The following is a 24,875-nucleotide window of genomic DNA, read 5'->3' as shown; positions in this document are numbered from 1 at the left end:
AAGTTCGTTGGCTACTCACACAGATACTGTAGCTGATATCTTCAATACGATTCCTATGTGAACTGTGTGTGATATTGTGTGTGTCTTTTAATTGCATTCAATTTCGGTGCTCGGCATTTGCATATTTCGAGTCCGATTCAAAACTACATGCGACATTGGACGGGTTGATGGTGATAGTGGCGATGATGAAGATGGTTTGATCGTTCGGTTTTGATGGGATGGTTTCGTGGGAGTGCGGATGCGTATGGCGATGTCGATGGGGATGGGGATGGTGCTGTTGTGGTCTGGGGTTGTACATGGCAACAGAAAATTTGTCGGGTTTGTTTGCTTTATTGCTCCACTTTTGCTTGTGACTTTTAGTGCCCTGGCCGCTGTCGCTGCTATTTGATTTTCACATTTTTCTTTATTTTGGTATCACATGATTATACAAACATACTCCACACTCAGATACAGATATGTAGTATACCTGCGGCTTGTATGTGTGTGCGTGTGTGTGTTTGTTCGGTGGAAAATGTCTTTTTCGAAACGTTCTTTTTGTTTTGTTTCATTTTTTTATTTGGTTACTTTTTAGTTTCGCTTTTTGAGTGACTGATCTGTTGATGTACACATTTGTCGCTGTCGTCGTCGTTTGCGCTGCACAGCAACAACATGCGCATAGTGACGTCAAAGTTTACCTTCATTCTTTTGTTATCTGCAAATATTAAGAATTCAAAAGTAGTGCTAATGATGTCGATCAATTAATGCTCTTCTACAGCTATTTCCCATTATACAAGCTCTTATCATTTCCCTGAACCGATGATAAAATATGTACATATTTTGGTATTGCCATGCAGATCAGATTCCTCTATTACATTCAGAATAGAAAAGTTATCATTAACAAAGTACAAATAAAACCAAAACTTGAATTAATTATAAGTGCGCGAGATTAAAGGTTATGTTGAATTTACAAAATTTTATAGGGTAAGGAATGTGTGATACAACTATATTGTTAAATCACGTGTTGTTGTTAGGTCCGACGAGTTTGGTAGCTATGGTCCCTCTAAAGCATGCTCTTTCTAAGCTTTTCCGCTCTCTTTTAGCTCTCTTTTGACTCCGGCTTGTTGTGCTTTTTTTGCACCTGTTTAACTGTTTTTGTTTTTTCGCCGTTTTAAGCGTTGTTTTGTTGGTGCGCAGGGGCGGGTTGGTAATGTAAGCCCCCCATTAACGTTGCCATGGTTCTAACTGGTTTTTTGAAATTCCTTCGCACTGCAATTTCACTTGCCCATTGGTATTTGGCCCCCAGAGCGAGTTGTATAACTATTTATGTGAGATCGTGTATATAGACCAGGCGACAACAACTACAGTACGGCCTCCAAATAAGCAATTAGGTGCGAAACTTATTGTAGCTTAAATATTAAATGTTCAATGATTTAAATAACTTACTGTTATAGGTTAGTTTTCATCAGCTTATATATATTATAAATATTACAAAATTTTATATTCATTTATTGCCAATTAAAGCAGTTTCCACTGTACCACAACGATAACCGCATGGCAAATCAAATGGGAGAGCCAAAGAGAGCGACACAAACACAGTGGCGTCGCGTAAAAAAGTTGTGAGTAAACAATTGGGGCCGCTCTCTAGCGTCTCTTCACTCACATCTTTGCGAGAGAGTTTGTTTATGCGCGTTTGTCCCACATAATTTTTGTTTGTTAGTTTTTCTCTAGGGTTGTCATATTTCAAGAAAAGTAGACCATTTCTATATACAGAGGTGGTCAAAAGTATTTACACAACGAGCTTTTTTTTCAATTAGTTGACAATTGAAAAAAAAGCTCGTTGTGTAAATACTTTTGACCACCTCTGTATAAATGTTGTCTTACTATTACAACATAGGTACATATTTAGGTATTATTAGGAAGTGATCAAAAATGTTTATATGAATTATTAATTGTACAAATCTACTTTAGATTCCCAATTTTTACATACATATATATGTATGTTGCCTATTGTATAAGAAGACTTAAGAAAAAATCAGTATGACAACCATATTTTTCAGCTGCTTCTACACGAGCTTCTGCTTTGTTTTTCTGTGTGTGAGTGTTCTATTTTCCAACACACACGTTTTTCGTTTTCGTTAAATTCGCTCTTTTCTATCTATCTATCTCTTTTGCGTATTTTTGGCCAAAGCCACGTTGTTGGAAAAATCGGTTTGTTGGAGGCGAATAAACCGGCCGGAAAATTGGGAAAACAATTCCTATTGGAGTTACGAGAGATCTTTTCTCTCTCTTTCTCTGTGCGCTTGTGTTGTTCTAGGCAATCATCTAAATTTTGTATATTTTTTTGATGACAAACCAAACGATAAGAACATGCCTTCTTTCTTTATGTTGCTTATCGTCTTTTTGACTTTCTTTAGCTTGCTTTGTTTGTTTCGTTCAGCTCTCTCACCGTTTTTCATTCTCTAATTAACACGTTCGCATTACAATTTTCATTAATAGAACAAAATGCGAAGAGAGTTACCAAAACTAGAGCGATTTTAAAATACAAGACAAATACGCACGCAGCGTAAAAACAATAACGGCATCCCTATCTCTCTTTCACTCGTTCTCACCTAGTAAATGCCGATACATTGTATTTTTGTTATTTGCGCGCGGGTGGGGACCGATAAGAACAATAACAACAAATTCTGAGAGATAAAGAGAGAGAAAACGCGAGTGTGATTGACTTTTTCGCCGCTGCGTGTGACATATGTTCACCCACACAGAAGCGGTTTAATACAGTGTGTAGCATTTATGTAAATGCGACGAATACCTTTTATCGATAATAAATAAGAGGGCACTGTGAGCCAAAAATTTGCTATACTCTGCATGAATATCTATATTTGGATTCATCATTACTAGCAAATATAATAATGTATACATACATTAGCTAATTTTACAATTCAAAGCAGTTTTATTGTGTAGTTCCATAAAGTTGTAACATATTATAATATTATTAACGCTTGCGTTTGTTTCTTTAAAATGTGCCACTGTGCAAGAACAACAACGCGAGGTAACTGTAAGCGCTGCTTCTTCTTCTTTCGCTACTTCTACGTTTTGGCAACAACAAAAACCATGTGTTTGCCACGCGCTCATTGCGCTCTTGTGCTCTCAGTGCGCTCAAGAGAGCGCCACTCTCTTCTATGCCATGTGTTTTCCGTTGCTTTGCTGCGTTTCAGAAACAAATCCAAATCAACAAATTGCAACCATTTCAATCAATTAGCCGTTTGAGCCTTATGTTAATACGGCAGCTCGAAGAATATCAGCAATGCCAGATTTAAGTTTTACACACGATATATGTTTCGACTGTAAAGTAAGCGAACAACTGTGTGTGTTTTTGTTTTATTTGTTTTTTTTTGGTACGCTTTCCATTGTTGTTGTTGTTCTGCCTCAGCTGACGCCGCCGCCGTCTGCGCTGCTTGTCTGCTTGACGTTCTCGCGTTTGCCTCCGCATTAATTTTTTTGCCTTTCAGCGCAGCGGACGTGGGCACGTAAAGTATTTACGAAAAGAAAAAGAAACCCCCTTAAACAATAAACTGCAATAAGTAAACATAAGCAAAAAGTAAAGACTCCAAAACAAACCAAGCAAAGCTAACGAAACGCCGCCGCTGATAAGACAAAAATAATTCAGTAGGTATGCCAAACCTTTTTTTTTACAAGTGTACTTGTGTTTAGTTCATTTGTGATAATTAATAACATAATCCAAAACAAAAATTGCAAGTGCCGCCAGCAAAAAAAAGAAACTGATATTCGCAAAAAGAAAAAAGAGAGAGTGTGCTGCAAAGCCAAAAAACAGTGAGTGCCAAAAAAACAACAGAAGAATAACAGGGAAAGCAGCAACAACACATAAAACAACAAAAAGCTTAAACAACGTGGTAAACAGCAAATATTGTAGGAGTATTTTTAGTGCTGCCCACCGTATGTGTGTGTGTGTGTTTGTGTGTCACCAAATGTGAGTGTGTGTCCCCCGCTATGTTGTTGTTGTTGCTGCTGCTTCTGTTATTTCCACTTCTTTTCACGCCCCCCGCTTGGAAGACGGGAAAATTGGAAACTGGAAGCAAGCGAAATTATCAATGATCCCTCAAAACAAAAAAGGATAGGGGCGTTTCTACAAAAAGGGGGGCGGGGCACCCGCATGAAAAATTAAAATAAAACAAGGCACAATTGTTAGTTAAACGCAATATTTCAAACTACCATACGCAGAGAATGAAAACAAAATTTGATATTATTTTCAGACCAAATAGCTGAATTTAAAAGTCAAAACAATGCCACATTGAATTTGAAGAAATAGAAAATAATATAAACTCTAGTTAAGCCACAAATTTCGAATCTTTGAGATTCTTTCTATCAATAATTTTGAAATTAAATCGTCGCCACCTGTTGGCCTTTTATATAAGCACACTCGCACACACACATACTCGTGCAATGAACGCATATCAATCAAAATCTGGGTTATTTGCCCCTCTTCGACTTCAATTCTAATGCAAATCCCATGCCGAATGTTTGACACCCTTTTACCTAAGCCTATTCTAACCCGAAAAGTGAATGTTTGCGCTTTACAATTTACACCAGCTACTGGTGGACCTAACTATGATGAATTTCAAAAGATCCCGCCTATAGAGCTTTCGGAACCACAAATTTAAGTTGTGTATATATACTAGACAGTGAATTATCTCTTTGTTATTTGAAAAACACGTTTTTTGAGGTTTTAATGATTTTCCACTGTAATCCACTTTGGTTTGTTGTCACTTTTTTCTCGGTTTCGCGTTGGCCTGTTACCCTTACATGCGCACACAAATCTACACACGAGCGCGGTGTGTGTGTGCGAGAGTGTGTTTGGAAAGGGGGTTGGGGTAATGGGTGGGGAGGGGGTGTGCGTCGCCGCTGCGTCAGCAAGAAAATGTTCTGGCAGAGAAACGAGGCGCAGAATATCGACAACGCTTTGTCGTTGATTATACCCTGTATTTTATGTCCCATAGCGGTATATTAGGCTGATATCGCTATGCTGATTCATAATTAGCATACAGCAAATCCAAATATAAAAATGTGTCAAAAAAATTTAAACGATTGGCAGTTGTTTACATAATAAGCTAGCCCGAATTTGGGGTTTCTAGCAGTTACAAACTGATGATCGCGATTGGTTTCTATGTAGGGTATGCTATGTTTGATCGACAATACTCGTTACTGGTTTTATTTTGGCGTCGTTGTTGTTTTTGCTCCTCTTGCATATTTCATGTGTGAGTTGCGATCGTGTGATTTGTTGCTCTCCTCTTCTTCCCTGTCTCTCCGGCACTCACTCACTCACCCTCTCTCTCTCGCTCTCTCTCTCTCTTTGTCCCTCTCTCCCTGTTGCTCTCCCTGTCTCGCTGCCTTTCTCTATCTGACCGAGACGCTAATTTGTTGTTGCTAGTGGTGCTATATAGCATATAGCGTCGTGTCTTGATAAAGCGACCTCGCCATTGCCTGCCTTCTTTTTCGTGTTGTTGTTGCTGTTGTATTTTTTCCCCTGATAGTTAACCGTCTTCTATAGTTTGTAAAATTCAGTTGTATCATCAATTGGAATGACGAAAAAACTTAGCTAGCACTTATGCAGATTGTGAAGATCACGTGGAACTAGTAGCTTTAAGTTTGGGTTTAGGGTTCATAAGCACTCTGTGCAATTAGCACGGCGATTATGCAACGACGAGCATTCAAGAAAATCCAATGAATACTTCAGACTTTCAAAGCTTTTTGCGTTGTGTGTATTGTTTATTGTTTTTCCTACTAGTTTTTTTTTTTTTTCGGTTGCGTGTATGCGTGTGGCGGCAATTTCCGACTTAAAAACCAATTGGAAATTGAAATTCCTTGACGCTGGGCGGGATTAAAAACTAATTGAATATCGGCCGTAACATTTCCGACGTTTCGGGGGCGGCAAGTGGGTGGTTTGGTGGGCGGTGGCGGACGTTTGGGTGGTTGTCGGCGGCACGCAAGACGCGCACCACCCAAAAACAACAATAAAGCCGAAAAACTCGTGCTGCCAAAGTGGCTTCTCTCTATTTCACCGTGTGTATTTATGTTTTTCTCATAGCTTCATTCCAGTTGGATCGAGTTTTTTTAAAATGATAATTAAGGAAGAGGTACTACAAAAATTTAAATAATTCTTCAAAGCAATAAACATTTCGTGCTAGTATGACAACCATGGGCAACTTATTAGCTCTTGTAGAACTTATAAAATGGGTTTTAGGCTCCATTTGCACTAAATTTATATTACTTTAAGAATTAAATTGCTTGAGAGCTATTCATCTGACCGCTGCTGTTGAGGCGTGTGGTGTGCTTTTTTTGAGAACCTCAGCATAGAAGGCAAACTGAGGCTGATTTTCTGTTTGTTGATTACATAAAAAATGAAAATAATTATGTATGTATGTACAAATGTTGTGTGTGTGTGAGCTGGTGTGTGCTGGTGTGCTCAACTAAAACACATTCACAACCAAGTTGTTAGCGCGATAAGATATAGCGACTATTAAAACAACAACTAAACGGCGGCAATAGTGCGCAAAATGCAAACAAAAAATAAAGTAAAAAAAAACTTAAAAGTAGCAACAGGAGACGACAACTTTGTTGTTTCGTCGTCGATTGTTATACAACAGCAAAGGCGGAGAAAATAGAGCGACGCATCTGCATCCAAATTAGAATTGGAATTCGAATTGCAATTACAATCGGATTGAAAATAGAAGCAGCGGAAATAGCAGGTCAAAAGCACGTTTAGCAACATGTTAGTTTATAGAAATGTATCAATGGTAAATAATAAATTAAGATATGCGCATTATTGAGATATCAAAAAGAGGTTGAGTATATAGTGTTTCAACCATCGTGGCATATTTTTTGAATGAATAACGAACTCTGTATAATGCGAACTACAATGAAGACTCATAATTGGTTTTTGGATTTCACTTTGCGGCGATATATTCGTACATATATTTTTCGTTTTCATTTTCAACTCAAGCGAGCATACATATTTTCCATTTGTAATTGTTTAGAATACACCTGTTTCCCACTCTGCGCCCATTCAGACCAATATGGAATGTTTTCCCAGCTGTTAGCACATGTTCACATGTTCGTTTTTCACTCAATGCTGAGCAAATGCAGTATGCAAATTAATATAAGAGAAAATAATACAACTTTAATCGTTAGCCAACAGTACGAATACGTAATGCCATCCGACCTGCTCCTATTTCCATCAATTATCAATCCATCTATTTAACCAAATGTTTAACGAAAAAATAACGTGGCTTGGTACTCCATATTAGTTTATTTTCTTTTATTGTGTTTTCCTGCTCTCCATCATCTACGAATGTGCTAATTAGTGGGAAACGTTTAACGTACGAGTCTGTGTCAATTGGTTTAAGTTGGTTGATTGAAGGGCATCCCACTGTGCCTGATGCCCACTGTACGAGTGTGCCAAACAAACAAACAAACGAGCACAGTGTTTGTCGAAAGTTTTCATCCCATTGCTAACCATTCGCCAGCACGCACTGTTTGGTCACAGTGGACACTCGCTTGAAACGACACTAATTGAAGTGGCTTTGAGAATACCAAATGATGATGTTGGATGAAGCTGTTAGTTAAAATAGCGGCTACTGTACAAAGCATTCACAACGTGAAAGGACAGTGTTATGGAGAGCCCACTGTAGTTTGTGATGCTTTAAAATGTGGATTTCAATCAATTTTCAACCATTTGATATATGTGTTATGCATGGGTGGTAACACTTTGGTGGGCTGTGTGAAATGCAATTGTGGCATTCAGATTTCAGTTAGGGGACAAGTATGCTACCTTATTAAGCCGCATCACGTATACGCCACCGATGCACATCGTTCCCGCTGTTATCAGCGATTGCTCTTTTTTCTTCTGTTTTCTTTTTGGTTTTTTTTTTTGTATTTGAGAACGTTTTCGCCTGCTGCCCACAAAAGGGTAAACAACTTTTGCTCTGTCAACACTGAACACACTCATTATTCATTATTATTTTTTCCCCCAGGCTTTTGTTGTATGCACACATATTGTTTTTCATTTTATTATTATTATTCTTTTTTTCTGCTTTTTCGCGAGGGAAATGTGCGCTTTGGCTATATTTAGTTGTATTAATTGCGGTTGACCCAATTTGTTATTCTTGCACAGGCGACGCCTTGTGTAATTGCTTAGAGCAAAAACAAAGAATAAAAAAAAAAAAAACAACAAATTATAGAAAAATAGTAAAAATAAACTGAACCAAACACAGCAGACGGTGAAATGCAGATGTGCACGAGGAAAAGCCAAAAAGAGCACATGATGGGTTTATTTTGGTTGAACGACGACGAAATCAATTGAAATTGAAATTTTTCGCCGACCACAAGAAGTCGAGTAAAATCGAGCTGAATAAAATCGAAATTGTCAGTCGAAGGAAATGTAGAGTCCGTAATTCGTCGTCTCAGATGATCATTGAGGTGATTTTTTTTTTTTTTTTTTGTTGCTGTATTTGCGGGGATTATCGGGGACTGTAAGTTGGCCTGGCAACAGCGAAAAAGACCTAAATGCCAAAGCGACAAAACAGCAAACAAAATGTACTAGCAACATGCCTGCATAAACACATAAATGTATGTAAAGAAAGGCATTTGCGGGCATTAAGTATATACTTGCGATACTACACCACTTAAAGTCAATTAAACAACAATAAAATAACCATAAGAAAGTCATTAAGTAGAGATTTGAAATCTATGTTTCACAAAGGTTTATTTAAATCAAATAATATTCGTATTCGATTAAAAACTTTAAAAATGGCTTCACTATGAAAAGTGATTTGTTTAAATTTAACTTTATGCACTTCATTTAAGTTTGTAAGATTATAAATATTATTTAAGTGCTTTACGAGGTGCTAATTAAAGTTGCCATCATATTAACCGAAATTGTACGCAGATTTGTACTTAGCTACATAGATAAATGTACATATGTACATCTATTTATTGTACATATGTACATACACAGAATATATACTTGCCTTACATGCATACATTTATATTTAGTTCTTTCTTTTGTTGTCTCTCCTGCTGCAGTTTTCACCGTCTTCTTCTGCCCATGCCTCTGGTTTCTTTTTTAGCTTTTTGTGTCTGTCTGTCTTTTTTTGGCGTGCCCAAAAAGCCGGCAAACTTCGTTTTTATTTACGCTCTTTTCTTGTGGCGCTTAATGCTCTTTGAAAAGCGCGCTCTCGCTCTGTGATTTTCTCTTTTTCTTCTTCTTGTTTTTAGCTTTGTTTTTTTTTCTTGGCGTTTTCATTTTCAATTTCGTTGTTGTGCGTGCGCCGTGGAATGGGGAAAAAGTTGTATAAATTTATTTATATTTTCAACAAATATAGGATGATACATAAGCGGTCGTCGTTGTTCAATTTTCCGCTGCTATTGCTAAAATTAAATATGGTTAAACAGCAACGCCGAAAAGCAACAAATGCGAAACTAAAAACAACTCAAACAAAGCGAATGCACTGCGAGAAACTTATATCATTCGGTCGCATGACGGGAAGTAAAGAGCTTTGAACATGTTCCTTGGAATATTTATATGCTAACCAAATGTAAATAAAAACAAAATAATAGATTTTATAACAATTAGTGAATACATTATATATTAAAAATTTATTACATTTTTTTCAGTGCGTTGCTGCATTCGATATGTTGTTGGTATTGGAATATTTGCGTTCGCTTAATTTATTTAGTGTGTGTGCGTTTGGGTTTTGGCTTCTTGTATTTCCTGCTTTATCGCTCACCTCTTTGGCTCTCTTCTCCCCCTCCTCACCCACCCACTTCACCCCCCTGTTTTTGTCGCACGTGTCGCTTTAGATTGTGCTTTTGGTTTTTTTTTTAATTTTGGCAAGCGGCTAAATCGCTAGCGTTATATTAATTAATTTAATTATGCATTTAATCAACTATTGAGCTAGTTTTTCTTATTAGGAAAGTAAACAAGTGTTTGCGGTGTTTTTCTGCTGCTTTTAATTATGACGTGTAGTTTCAGTTGCTAATACACGAATTTTGTCTTGTGCGACTTCTAATTAATTAAATTAGGCAATTGGCTAGATTTTTTCATTTGATTTGAGTTTATTTTTATAATTGAACATAGTTCCTATGTTATTTGAAAACACTATGAATTGTAATGAAAGCATCAATTTTTCTTCTTATGTGAATTCGATTTGAAGAAAATTATGACATCTTATTTGATTGTTACGTACATTTTTAAACTCGTGATTTCGGTTTTTGGCGACTTAGGTCATCAAATATGTGTGGATAAATGGTAAATAAATTTAGTTTTTTAGTCAGAAATAATGACGTATTTTGTTGAGCGCACATTGCTGTTGCCATTTTGTTTATTTATAAATATTTAGAGAATTGTAATAAAATACAGACTTCTGAGTCACATTTGCTCACCCAAGAGCGCAGCAAAGAGAAGTTTGGAAGAGAGCCAATTGAAGTAAGAGCTTTAAAGAGTTATAATTCAAGCCTAGCCCAAACAGCTGTTTGTTGTGCCTTATTTTTGTTTTTGCCTTTGGCTTTTGTTGTTGCCACGAGATCCTTGCCAAAAGTTGTTTATGTTAAGGAGCAGAAAAGAAGGGTGAGATGGGGAAGCTGCAAGGGCTGCGGACGAAAAGAGACGGACAGCCAGCTGGCCTCCACGAGCTTCGAATTTGAGTATTTGTTTTTTTTGTCAAAGTATAGTTTTATTTCGCATATTTTTGTCGCGTTTGTATTTGTTTCTGCTCACTTCAATAAATGGCAATGTCATGCGCGAACGCACAGACACATACAAATATATTGAGAGGTGTACAGTAGGCACTCGAAAATCGGCAATAGAAATCGATATGTTATTTGAAGTGCATAGGCAGAGTGTTTGCCTTAATTTGATCTAATTTAGCTTACAGTGAGATTAAAATTCCCAGATATGAATTTAAAGCTACAGCTGCTTAGCAATTAAGTGAATATAAACGTTTCATTAACTACTTTTAAATTATATTTTACTGTACCTACTCACTAGCTTGTTTACGACGCTTTGACTTTGCTTTGGCTTTTATTTATTTTTATTTATTGTCGCTTTGCCGGCTCTCTCTGTCTCTCGTTTCTCCGCTCTCGTACACAATGAAAGCTTTGTGTGATTTTTGCCAGAGAGTGAACGGGAGAGAGAGAGAGAGAGAGTGTGTGTGTCGTGTGGGTGTTGCGGTGTGTGTGTGCTCAACAGAGTGGGGCTGGTGGGGGTCGGTTTTTCAATTGCTGTTGCCGCCGCTTCGCTTCATTCGTTTGCCTGCTCGCGTGCTTTACGGTTCGAGATTAACGAGAAAATCTTGTAAAAACCTTTTAACAAAAAAAAAATTACTCCATGGTTTCATAAACAAATTTTGCGAACAAAATATATAGCCACAGTAAATGGAGAAGTCTTCAACAATTTCCTAAACACTTAAGAAATTTTTTTTGCGTGCCAATAAAACGACAACGAAACTGCAAGAACGCCTTGTATGGAGGTATGTGATACTGAATCCACACAAAATAAATATAAATAAAAAATAGAAGAAAACCAAATTTTTTAAAGCGGCCCATAAAAATAAAATAAAAATAACAATAGTGTGTGTGTGTTGGTTGGTGTTTGTGTGTGAGTAAAACAAAAATAATAATAAGAAATACGAATGGCAAACAAAGAGAGAGGGAAAGAGCGAGTGTGGTAGAGAGACGGAGGATCGCAGATTACAATTTGAATTTTAAATTGGTTTTTTTCCAATCAAAAGTACAACTTGGCATTTTGTAATCGATTCCCCATTCGAACTATTTCATTAATTTTGCGTAATGCCCGATTTTCTATGCATTCTCCGATTTCATAATCATGCCTTAAACTTAGCTACTAAATGTATAAAAATAACAACAACTAAAAAGAATGCCTAAGAAACGAAAACCACGTTGAAATTTCGTTTATATTCCTCTCTTTCTCCGGCTGCCCTTTCTCTTTGACACTGTATTTTGGTTCTCTTCTGTCTTTAAAGCAGTTTAAACTGCTATTTCACAGTAAAAGCTCCATTAATGAACCAAAATCGCTATTTCCAAACTATAGAAATTGTATTACGCCTAACGAAATACAGCTGAACTTCTTCCCCAAGATTGATAATAAAATTAAAACTCATGAGTAATTCGTTTTGGAGCTAGATATTTTGTTAAGAGTGCACTGCAGACTAGCTGACACACTAAAAAAAATGTATTCTCTTATCGTCCACACTATTTTTCTCTTTTACGCTTTCTCGCACACACACGTGCAATGACATTTGTTTTTTTTTTGTTTTATGAAAACGACGCGAATAAGCTAACAATAAATAGACAACAACAAAAGCGATCAACAGCAATTATAAACGCCAAAAGCGCTTTTCTAGCGGCCTTGCTGCGTTTTTCAGTGTATACAAAAACCAAAAACAAATCCAACTCAGGCGTGTACATATATAGAAAAACTTAGCCAAATTTGTACAGATTTGTTGCGTTTTTATTTATATTTATTCCAAGCACATTTTTTAAACAAATTTTTGTTTGCCTCGCTTTTGGTTAATAGTTTATGCCAGATATACATGTTTTATTCTTTGTGAATATTTATAGAAGATGGTGGATTTGCATAAAATATAATACAAATCGAAAACTTTTACTTTTCATGCACCCTTCTTATTGGTTTTTCAATGAGTTTTCTTTTCAATTTCATCTTTTTCATACCTCATACGCCCTGTTGTCGGTGTTTGATTATTCTTTTCGATGATTTGACCCAGGCGTATACGTAATGTGCAAGGCAAAGCGTAAGAGAGCGTGAGAGAGAGCGCGTGAGAGCAGTCACACACACACATGCGCACACTCACCGACACCAGGGCAGAATCACAGACATGGCGGCCACATCGTCAGGCATTACGTATACGCCGCGTGGTTGTCGCCATCGCATTTCTTATTTTCTTTCCATTTTATTTATTCTGATAATTTTCCTTCTTTTGTTATTGGCATTGTATATCGAGAAATTGAGAAAAATCGAGAAATTGACGATAAAAGTGAACCGTCTTGCTTTAAAGAAACATTAACGAAGTGTCGACCTGAAAATTGGTGGGAAAATACAACATATTCATTTTAAGCCGTTTAACGAAAATATAATATAAGTGCCCATAATGCTTAAAATACATGCATAAGTAAACTTTGTGTATCATACGAATAACTAACGAACAAGGTATGCAATTTCTTGAATACTGAAGTTACTAATGCTAAGCATTTTTCTTATCGCGGTTTGGACACCTAAAACCGAATAAATCTGAATCGCAAACACGTATTATAAACAATTTCCCCTTCGTAATTGTTTAAAAATCATTTTTGATTCACCTTTGTTCTCTGTTATTTGAATGAATTCCAGAAGTTTTTGTTTATATTTCATCAAATGAGAGATAGCGAGAGAGAAACAGGGCGAATAACACAAAGAAAGAAAGAAAAAAGTTCTCTCAAAAAATGCTGCTGCTGCTTTTCCTTTTTCGCTGTTTCTCGATTTTATTACACCTTCTGTGGTTGTTGTTGTTGTTGTGGTCATTTAGCTTTTTGCCTTCTATGCTATCTTGTTGATGGCCGGAAGTATGCAAAGCTTTTTCTCTTTCTCGCTCTTTGTTACGTTGAATGTTTTGAAAGCTGTTGCAATAATTTCGCCTATTGTTTATTGTATATTTTATTTAACACAAATCAAAATAATTAAATACACATAGACCGCAAACAAAGCATTGTAAATCAAGGCAATTTCCATTACACTTTAATCTACGATAATTGTAAATGGAAGTTAAGTCAAAAATGCCGGCTACTCATTCTCTTTCTGGCATCTGACAAACGTATTTGCATTTTAATATACCATTATTTTTTGTTATCTCACGCTCTTCATTTTTCGTATTACATTTATTAAAAGAGGAAACAACTCATTTAACATTTTTTCCATATTCCATATTTTTTCCCATTTTCCCCTCTGTCATTTCAATTGGGCGACAATTTTCCCAACAACAGCAAGAAAAACGAAACATGCTGGCTGTCAATTATTTGTTTGTTTGTATTATTGAACCAGTCGCACGCTGATTACCTTACGAGGCTTAACCATTTTTCTACCGTCAGCTGGGTATCAATAGTTTTATGTAAACACCAACAAAATGGGGCCAGAAAAATGATGCGGAAAAGCGCATCCATAACACATGATTACTTGGATTCCAACTAATGTACTTAAGCGGTTGCACAAAAATATGCATTAAGAACTTGTAAATAAATGTATATTCAACGCACCTGTCTTCATATTTCGTTAGTATTTCTGGCAGTCTCAGTGACTTGTTGATAATTGCATAATTTGCAGGGTATCAACGGGCGGTGTCTCGCTATCGTCGTGACTTAACTCCACTTGCTAGTCGGTGGTTTTATTTGCTGCTAAGTGGCTCCCTTACGATTATTTTTTTGACACGCTCGTAAGCATCCGTGTGCCGCATTTGTGCACACTTTGCTACATACATATACATATATATCATGTATCTGGATGATTCATCCTCCATCATCATCATCATATTCTCCTCAGTAGTTTCACGGCGTTTCATTAGCGTGGCTGCTTCTATACTATTTTCTATTCATTTTTTTTTATTATTTTGGCTTTTGTTTTTTAGCAAGCAGTTTGCTCAGGTACAGTTACCACTGGTTTTTTTGTTTTTGGCTTTTGCTGTTAATTGGCTCGCAGAAGAAAAGACCCAAATGCAAGACTTGCACTCTCTCCTGTTCTCTTTCTGTCCATTTCCTTTTTTTTTTGTGGGTGGATGGTTTTGGGGGGTTTCCAGATGACATTTAAAACGGCTCCGTGCTGGAGAAAGGTCTTCAGGTCACAGCCCAAAAGCTAAAAAGCCAACGAGAGAGGCATTTTGTTGACTGTGACGTTGACGTTTCTAGAACACAATACTAATCTCGCAACGTTTACAGTGCACGCTCTAAAACATGAAAAGACAAAGTTTTTTGCGAATTTAAAATAAATTTTGTTTATTCAGCTAAAATCTGAGTCCCAAAGTAATCAAACAAAAATTGAAAATAAACGAATTCAGCTATTTCGCCTTAGGAAAGTTCCACTGTAATAACAAACCGTAGCTGCGGCTCAAAATCAAATGCGTAGCTTTCTCCCTTTTTTTGTTCTCTTTCGAACACAACAATAAAGCTGAGATAAACAAATTCAAACTGAGAGCAGCGGAAAAGAGAGCCTTTCACCGGACAGAGAGAGAGAGAGAGAGAGAGGAAACATATGTATCGGCATTTTGCGATGGAGAGTTTTTCCAGTGCTGCATTGGCCAAAAATTGCTGTTGCTTCTCTTATTCTTATTGTTCTTGTTCATTGTTGTTGTCTCCATGCGGCCATATTTGCTAATTAATTATGTCAAAGCAACAACGCACCGCCTCCACTTCCACCTCTGTTCATCTTCTTATCTCAAACACGCTCTTTTGCTCTCACTCAATTTTTTGCCGCTCTCTTGCGACGCTGCAAAATAAAATATTCGTAAGCGTCTTGTTATTATTTTGTTGTTGCTCTGAAAAAGAAATACAAAAATATAAAAAAAAGCAAAATAAAAAGTTGCCAAGACAACGAGTAGACTTTCAAAAAAAAGAAAACAAAAATTGCGTCGTTTTTGCTACAATACACGAATTCCAGACTTTACGCAGTAAAAAATGTATGACATTTGAAATGAAATTATATACCGACTAATATTTAATCAGTTTCATTAGCGATTTAAAACAAATGTGCACTACCGCGATATTAATTCCCAATTTTTTCTGTAAATGAATGTACGCATCTTTTTGAACACCATAAATTATACACTTTTATTTTCCGTGTATAATAATAAATACAACTTTCAAGCTGTACTTTTTGTTTTGGGCGGTCAGTGTAATGACGGCGACGTCGACTGCGCTGTCGGCGTTGGAGGTCAGCGGAGCTTTGTTTTTTCGTTTTTGTTTTTATTGTTTTTGTTGCCCGTGCGTTTCGTTCTCGTCGCGTTTGTTGTGTTTTTCGCATTTACGGTTACGGTTTTGTTGTGGCGCGCACTTTTCTGCCTCTCCTCGTTCTCTTTCCCGCCCCGCCCCTGTCTCTTTGCCCTTCCTTTTGCCATACGTTTTGCACATGCAAAACAATGGGTAATAATCAGGTAGGTTAGCGCAAGAAGAAGAAAAGGAAATACAGTCCGCACTCGAATAGAAAAATTTTGATAAAAATAAGATATACAATTAAACAATCAAAATTAAAACGCAACTTGAAAAGAGGTCGAATACACAATTTGTCTCTTATATGTTGATATGTTCCTTTTATCGCGGTCCCTCTGTACTAGCTAGTAAAAGTAAAATTGCTTCTTGGACATTTCTATTGTCGAGTTTTCGTTAGTTTCCGTAGTTATTCTTGTTGTGCCTGCCCCAAATGAAAATCAATAAATAATAATACACTTTGTTGGCTGCCCCCCTCACCGTTCGCATCCCTCACTTTCTGTTTAACCAACTATTCGCCCTCTCTTTCGCTCTTTAGGCTTGCGATGCACGACAGCAAATATATGTTGCCCCTCGGGCAAAATGAATATTTAAGTTAATTGCCTTTGATGTAATAGCATGTGATGAGCAACTGACTAAATGGATGAATAAATGATGTATACATTACTCGATTACTTTAGTTCGATCGATCAGAGATCATTGAATTGTTCGAAAGAACGTATTTTGACCTTTAAACTTTATTGAAATTTGCACACCCAATTAAAACAAATCTTTGGGAATATAAGAAACGATTTTCACTGCTGGCAAATTCAATACTTTCTATTTGATTGGTCATCGATCATTGATCTTTGGACTCTCTTTGAATTAGAGTCGAATTACTCGGAACTTTAGTTGAAGAAAATAACTAGAAACTATAAGGGAATATACGCCCGCATACAGAAATACTGATAAGATAATCTGCACACACATGTAGAAAGAGAGGGGGCTACAAGAACAGGGAGAGAGAGACAGGTTCATTATTTGAGAAAGAGAGCAGGTGAAGTGCCAACCCTGTTGGCGTCATAAAAATGCCACAAAAAGCAAACACGCGTAAATTAGAAGTAACAACAAAAAAGTATAAGAACACAAAAAATGTCTTCGATTGCGTAAAATTAGGAAAGGCAATATTATTATTATAGAGCGGGTGCTCCGGGAAAATACCCAGTAAAGTATGCAATAAAAACGGCGAAGGACGTTCAATAACAATAAAATTGATAAATAATTGATTATGCGGTTTTTCGTCGTCTAGTAAACAATAATCGCACTTTACGAAAAGTCAATTTGATGACCGTACAAAGTGCAGTAAATTGATCATTTCATCAAACAATCATTAGATCATCAGCGGGTTGGGCTAAAAATACAAACTTGGCTTTAAATAGCCGGATAACCAAAAAGGAATTTCATACCTAATGATGAGGCAATCTACTGAGATTATGACAACACATAATGTTCGATGATCGCATTCTAAAGTGTTTGAATGTAATTGATGCCATACCAACGGGTCACGATACCAATATCACAATCGATTCTTATACCAACGCATTTGCCATATGTTTTTGTGATGTAAGATCAAGCTAAAGTTAAACAGGGCGAATTGCAAACTCTGACTCAGAGCAAATGACCAAGCCTGATGTCTAAAATCATCGGCCGATGATGTAATGAACAATAACTGTGGTTTTGATAAATCATGCAAATTAACTTGGATGTTGCACAAACGTATGGTTTCTTTAGAAAGAAATGGTTGCTATTATTAATAGAATAATTCATATTTCTAAGGTATTACCCTTTCTGACACGGACTAAACATCTTTATTTCCATTTTCTCTTGCAGCATGTCCACAGATAATCCCACACAGTTGCTGACCACTCGTGATTTGAGCCAACTGCGTGGACATCTGCAATCCGGAACAGTAGCGATGCCCTCCACGCCCACTTCTGTGGTGGCAGCAGCAGCAGCAACAGTGGCTGCCGCCCATGGATACCGCACCATTGCACCGACCCAACAACCCGCCAACAACAGCAGCAGTAGCAGCACTAGCAGCAGCACCAACAGCAGCACAGCAACATCTGCAACAGCAGCAGCAGCATCAGCTCAACCACCTGTAATACCACCAGTTATATCCACAAGCAATAGCAACATGCCGGCAAGTGCCTCAAAATATGTATTTCTGCAGCACAATCACAATGGTGGTTTTACGGCATACGATGGCTCTGCAGCCACAACAGCAGCGGGCAGCACCGGAACTGTAGGTGCCACCGGTGGCAATATAGTACTCCTGGCAGCCACGCCGCTGGAAGCCAGTTCCGGCGAGGCTTTGGTCAATGTGCGAACAACTGAAGATGATGGCGAGTTGCGTTCACTGTCCTGGCTCAGCGATACCAATTTAATTAAGGGCATTGTGACCACAACGGCCGGACAGGCAGGAAAACGTGGTGCAACGGTGGCCATCAAGTCGACGGCTGGGGCAGCAGGCACGGTGGGATCCGGTGCCCCCAATGGCAATCTGTGTATAGTCAGCGATTTGATAGAAGAGCTACCCACTAATCTGAGTGAAACCAGTGAACAGGAGTCGACCGGAGGAGCAGCAAGTGGGTCGGCACCAGCAGCATCAACTGTGTACAGCACCACAACGGTGCACAAAGGAGCCAGTGGCACCACCACCGTGGTGGAGTACAAGGCCAGCAAAGCCAATCAGCAGCAGCAACAGCCGCAGCAACAACAACAACAGACGACCTATTTGCCAACGCCGACAAGAACCACAATGGTGGGTCACGGCTATATGCCAGTGGTGGTCAGCAGTGCCAGCCAACCCATACTATCGCCCGCCAAACAGCAGCTACCGCAACAGATTTACGTGACCAGCAATGGCAGTTCACCACCCGGCGGCGGGACCATCTACAAGGCAGCCAACCAGGCACTTAGCTCGCCAACCACCAGCAGCAGCAGTAGCAACACCACCACCCACCATCCGCACAAGAAGTATCTGCGCGAAAAGATGCACGTCCAGATGGATCACAGCAGTCATGTGGCCTCAACCGTAACGGTGGTCAGTTCGCCGGCCTCCTCGAACAATTCCTCGATTAGCAGCTCCAACACAGGCTCTGTATCCGGTTCGGGTTCCTCGACAGCGGCTGTGAATGGTGGCAATAGCCCAGTGCCCAAGACCAGTAGCTTTAGCACCGTATTCGAGGCGGTCAACTATGCCACATCGGCTGCCAGCAACAGCAGCAGCAGCAACAGCACACCCAACAGTCAAGCCATACTCCATGGCCAGGAGTCGCCGGCTGTGGTGACCACAACGACATTGATCAGTGCCGGATCCCTGCCGCCGGGCTACAGCTTCGTCAATCAAGTGGCCAGCACGCCGCATGTGCTGTGAGTTCATCTAGAATCTATTCTATTCTTTAGACACCAATAACTAACGCCTTCTCTTTCAGTTCCACACCAGCGCATGTTGCCTCTCCGGAAACGCCACCCGGAGCAGCTTTGTTGCCAGGAACTTATTATGCCACAAGCACCACATCAGCGGGCACAACCACAACCACTTTACAGCCGCGCAGTCTGCAGTTATCCGTCTCGCCGCCGCCGCCAAATATGACGCCCACGAGTCAAGTGCACAATGGATCACTAGGAGGAGGAGGGGGAGGAGGATCCGGAGGAGGAGGAGCCAACCTGCGGAGTCCTAATAGCTACGCCAGCTACGACAACGAGGATTCCCTCAAGGAATTCGATCTGGTGGTCAGCTCACGCTTGCACACAAGCACGCCGCAATATTCGGTGTCCAAAAATGGAGCCAACGGTTATGGTAACGGCAACAGCAATGTGAATGGCGGCGGAGCTGGTTCCAATACGCCGCAAAAGCAAAAGCATCCCAATAACGTGCCATACGATCCGCTAGTGCATACCAATAACAAGCCGCCATATAGCTTTAGGTAATTATATACAAACACGAAAAGTGAGATAATTGAGTTATATTTAAATGTTATCAACCAATTGCAGTTCCTTGATCTTCATGGCCATTGAGGGTTCGAATGAGAAGGCACTGCCCGTTAAAGAGATCTATGCGTGGATTGTGCAGCACTTTCCGTACTTCAAGACGGCTCCCAATGGCTGGAAAAATAGCGTGCGCCACAATCTCTCGCTGAACAAGAGCTTCGTCAAGGTGGAGAAGGCGCCGAACATGGGCAAGGGATCGTTGTGGCGTGTGGAGCCACAGCAGCGCCAGAATCTCATCCAGGCGCTGAACCGTTCGCCCTTCTTTCCCAACTCGGCGGTGGATAAAATCAGTCCCTCGCTCAAGAGTCCCAGTGGCGGATCCGCATACGATAGCCTCGATGGCGGCGGCAGTGGTGCGGTTACCTCGGCTCAGCCAGCGGCTGCTGGTGCTGGAGTTCCGGCTGCCTCAGCCGTGGCACTGTCCACGCCCACCAAAAGCAATGGTCTGGCGCTGGCCAATGGTGCTAGTCAGGCCACAAACGCGGCCAGGCCGCATAGTCCCAATGGAGGTGGCAGTGGCAGTCATGCCCGCTTCGATCCCTACCTATTCCCCAATCTGTCCAAAGCTTTTCGCAATATACGCGAGGATTCGGTCGGGCAGCCACTGCTGCAAGATGCCCTCGATGACGAGCTGTCCGGCGATTATCACAATAATAATAATAACAATAACAGTGGCAGCAAGTACAATTACGTGGGTTTGAATGGGTCAAATGGAGCTGTCAGCGGTGGTGCTGGGTCCAACGCAAATGGAGCTTCCGACGGCATCAATTTCGCGCGACTGGCACGCGATTGCGGAGCGGACAGCATGGACGATGTGCATGCGGCGACGGCGATGCTCTACCTCAAACACGGACCAAAGGCCTTTAGTGAACCCTTCCAGAATGGGTAAGTGTCGGGCATGAATGTACCTTCTAGTCAATCCAGATATCTAATCCACAGTTATTTGCTCCACAGTAGTGGCCCGGTGATAACGAGTTCGCCGAGCGAGGATCACACATACTCGGCGGGTGGCAACAGCAATGCGGACAGCGGCTCCTCCACGCCACTGACCAATGGCAATGCCCTGGCCAGCGTGGCGCAAGCAGTGGCCCAGGCTCAGAATAACCAGGGAGGCGCTGGATCCGATAGCAACTGCGCCAGCTCGGATGCTGCCTACGATAGCAGTGAGGAGAAGTGAGTTTTTCGCAAAAGGTTTTCGTGTATGTTTCTCGATTATAACCGATGGTTTTTGTACCCTTCAATCAACAGTCACAACATCACGCCCGAGGAGATGGCCGATCGGCAGCGACATCGCGACGGCGTGGACGCCCTGCTCTCGCTATCCGGCTCCTCGATTGTGGAGTGCGGCTCGGTGGCCACCACACATTATCACAGCAACGGGAGCAGCGGCAGCAGCCATGGATCCCCGCACAAGCGAGCCTCGAGTCACAGTTTGGAGGAGGAGCACCTGCAGCAGCACAGGGAACAGCAGTTGCAGCAGCAGCAGCCACAGCAACATCACCACCAGCAATTTGGCAGCACTCAAGCGGTCTACACCAATGGCAATGGCAGCAAGATGGCTTTATTGAGCAGTGCTGCCGCCAATGTGGCACTCGCTCAACAGCAGCAGATTCACCAGGACTTGTACTCCTCGACGGCTGGACACAATGCCAGTGTGTATCTGGGCGGACTGAACAATCACTGTTTGCCCGGTGGCGGCGGTGTGGGCTCGGTGAACGTGGCGGCGGGCATGTTGCCACAGCATTTGAGTGCTGCAACGGCGGCAAGTAAAAATAAGGTGAAACCATTGCGAGGATTACGCACCAAGTTTAAGCGAAAGTCCGCCTGGATGCGGTGAATATGGCGACAGGCTGGCGGCAAATGGACCTAGTACAGCCGTCCAAAGATCGCCACCCTAACCACGCCCCTGCCCATACGCCCTCCCGCCCCTGCGATCTGTTGTTGTCTCTTTCTAAAGCAAAAATTGTTCAAATCACAGAGCATTTAGACTAAATTTCGTAATCTTAGCAAGTTCATAGTTTCTTCAGATTTTTTATTGCTCTATCTTTTACAAATTCTTGTGTGTTTTCGTTTTTGTTATAGAAGTTTTTTTGACTACCATTTTTTTTTGATTATTAATTTAAAACCTTAGCCCTTATGTTTTTAGGTTTTTTTTTTCTGTGACTTTACTATGCCCCGCAATTGAATGTTGGCCATTTAATTATTACTTGATTAACTATTACTATATGATTTATAAGCCATCCTAGCTGCAATTTCTTAGAACTCCTAGATGTTAAGTGACTTCTTATATTTTAGCTTGTAATTTTAAATTGTGCAAATATTTTACAGACCAATCGCAGAACGAAATTACTTTTAATGGCAACCAATTGAAATCGAAATCAGAGTTATAATGAAAAAGTATCTGGTTTTTTAGGGCCCACAATTCGTTGTTAGCTTTTAATACATAAAAAACTCTAGTTTATTTGTTTTTTAACTCGCGACACGAGGGACACAAGCAAAGTGAACTTTTCCAGCGTATCAGTGACAAGGTTTATATCAAAGAAAACAACACGTAAAACACCAACCAATTGAGCTAAGTAGGAAAGAGTAGCTAAGTAAAAGAAAATAAGAAAAAAATTGTAAAAAGCGAAAGAAAAAGGAAAAAATGTAGAAAGCAAACGCAACGTTTGTACAAATAGCAACCAGAATTAAGATTCTTTTTTATTTCGGTTTTGTGCCGCAAGAAAAGGTTTTTCCTACACTTATAAGATCCAAAACACCCTACTTACATGATCTAAAAACAAGCGATATAAAAATATATACATATATATATATATACATATAGATGGAGAGTTATATAGAGAAACGTAAGATAAGCCAAGCAAAAAAACCCACAAAGAAACACACATTTAGCGCCTTATATATTGAGTCCTTAGCTAAAAACGAAAGAGAGAAAATGTTGAATTGTTTGAACTGCTTTGTTATACGAATGCATGAGTACATATATATATTCTATATATATTTAAGGCCCCATCCCTATTTTGACCTGCCCAGTAACCCCTTCCCTCCGCTCCCCTTCCCCTCACCACACTCAAGCAAATGTTAAATCAAAGATATTTAGTTGATAAGCCAGGGAGTAAACCGGAAATCCTAATTGTAAGCTTCATTTAGATGGTTACGTACATAGTTGAAATGCTAAACATTTGTTAACAAGAATCCAACCGTAAGCTAGCCGATTTTAGTTGAATGAACCTCCTGCAATTTCCCTACCCAGGTGTACATATATACAAAATGGATTAAGCTGTTGAAATGATGCTGCACATCTTTACATAGGCATATTGTGGAAACCAAGAAATACTTATTAATTAAATAATTAAATAGGCGGAAGGAAAAACTTGACAAAGAACGCCCTAAGTGTTTACACTTCATGTACCTTTTTAGCAAAAAGCAAAAAACGCAAAAGCAAAGATCGCATTAAAATTGTATACATACATATATTTAAACTACCAATTACGAAACTAAACTAAATGTTGATGTCAAAGAGAAACCAATTTGCTAGTTGTTACAAACCAGAAAAGAAAACATAAAACAAAAAAAAACAGAAAAACAATGTTAAAACTATTTTGTTCCCTCAACAACATATTATTAAGATTATGGTTTTTGTTTTTTTAGTTTAATTACGTAAAAATATTGCCTTGATGCATATTTTGGGGAAGGAATGTGACTAAAATACCAGAAGCGAGAACAACAAAATAATTGTATGCCTAGCTTTAACTTAAGGTCCTAAAAGCAAGAAAAAAAACCAAAATACAACCCTTTTTCATAAAATCCTTCGTACGACACACAGTGAAAGACAATCGCCGCCCGTGTTGTTGTCGTTGTCGCTTAAGTTTAAAGTTTAAACAAATTCTATGTAGCTATAGATACCTACGAGTAATATATATATATAGATTACACACACACACACACAGCAATAGCAATGTACACATACAACAAATATTGTTATACAACCTTAAGCTTTTGCCGAGATAAGGTGGATAAAACTATCTTCCCGAACCCACAGATTCTATAGCCCACAATCCAACCACCCAAAACAAAAAAAAAAAAAAAAAACAATCGATGAGCTAACCACTTTTGTTACCGTGTTTTTTCTTCTACTTTAATTATTATATCGCATCATTATTATTATTACCGTATATATTCATGGTATATATACTTACATATATGATTATACAACTTTTTTTGCGTACCAAATACACACCAATCAAAATGTGAAATATTTTCTTTATCTCTATGTGTTTTATTTCGGTTAAATTTTTTTACATCATTTTATCATTTTGTGGGTTGTTATTTTATAAACTTTAATTTCTACTCCTATTGACAGCAATGTGAATATAGCTTGTAGTTGTACATAAATGAATATAGAGTTTATATAGAGAGATCGGATTCTGTTGAACTATAGTAAGTGCCTGTCTCCTCCCATGATGAAGTTGAAACAAAAAAAAATATTAAAACCTGGGCCAAAACCAGAGTAGAGCTTTGATTAAACGTCGCACTGTTGCCAATTTTCATAGATTCGTTTGTTAAAGTGTTAGCTTGAAGCTAAAAGAAATCGATCCTTAAGCCCCGCCTTGCTTTAGCCTGAAAAAAAGATAACAACGATAAGACACTCACCTACACACAATGTACAGACTACAGGGTATCCAAAACATCTCGAACAAACCGAAGGGATTGAGATATATTTGCCCACATACAAACAAACTTGTATATCTCTCCGATGAATAGGATGATCAATCTGTTTGCCCTCCAAGGTTTCAACTAGC

General features: G+C 39.3%; 1 protein-coding gene across 4 annotated transcripts; it reads left to right on the top strand.

Moving 5' to 3' along the window:
• Window positions 1-3,488: 3,488 nt before the first annotated feature.
• Window positions 3,489-24,173, top strand: LOC117146911 (mucin-19). 4 transcript variants are annotated; one of them, XM_033313535.1, is made up of 6 exons: window positions 3,489-3,645; window positions 17,908-19,452; window positions 19,515-20,009; window positions 20,077-20,958; window positions 21,028-21,246; window positions 21,322-24,173. In XM_033313535.1, the coding sequence occupies exons 2-6, from the start codon at window positions 17,909-17,911 to the stop codon at window positions 21,908-21,910; spliced, it is 3,729 nt and encodes a 1,242-aa protein (XP_033169426.1). In that variant the 5' UTR covers window positions 3,489-3,645; window position 17,908; the 3' UTR covers window positions 21,911-24,173. The 4 variants fall into 4 exon arrangements, with proteins under 4 accessions (XP_033169426.1, XP_033169425.1, XP_033169424.1 ...); XM_033313534.1 differs by having other exon boundaries at window positions 3,489-3,649; XM_033313533.1 differs by lacking the exon at window positions 3,489-3,645 and adding an exon at window positions 11,300-11,522.
• The last annotated feature ends 702 nt before the right edge of the window (window positions 24,174-24,875 follow it).

Source organism: Drosophila mauritiana, chromosome X (assembly GCF_004382145.1).
Source record: "Drosophila mauritiana strain mau12 chromosome X, ASM438214v1, whole genome shotgun sequence".
Classification (NCBI taxonomy): Eukaryota; Metazoa; Arthropoda; class Insecta; order Diptera; family Drosophilidae; genus Drosophila; species Drosophila mauritiana.
The sequence above is the reverse complement of the archived record's forward strand: the minus strand, read 5'-3'. Positions and strand labels throughout refer to the sequence as shown.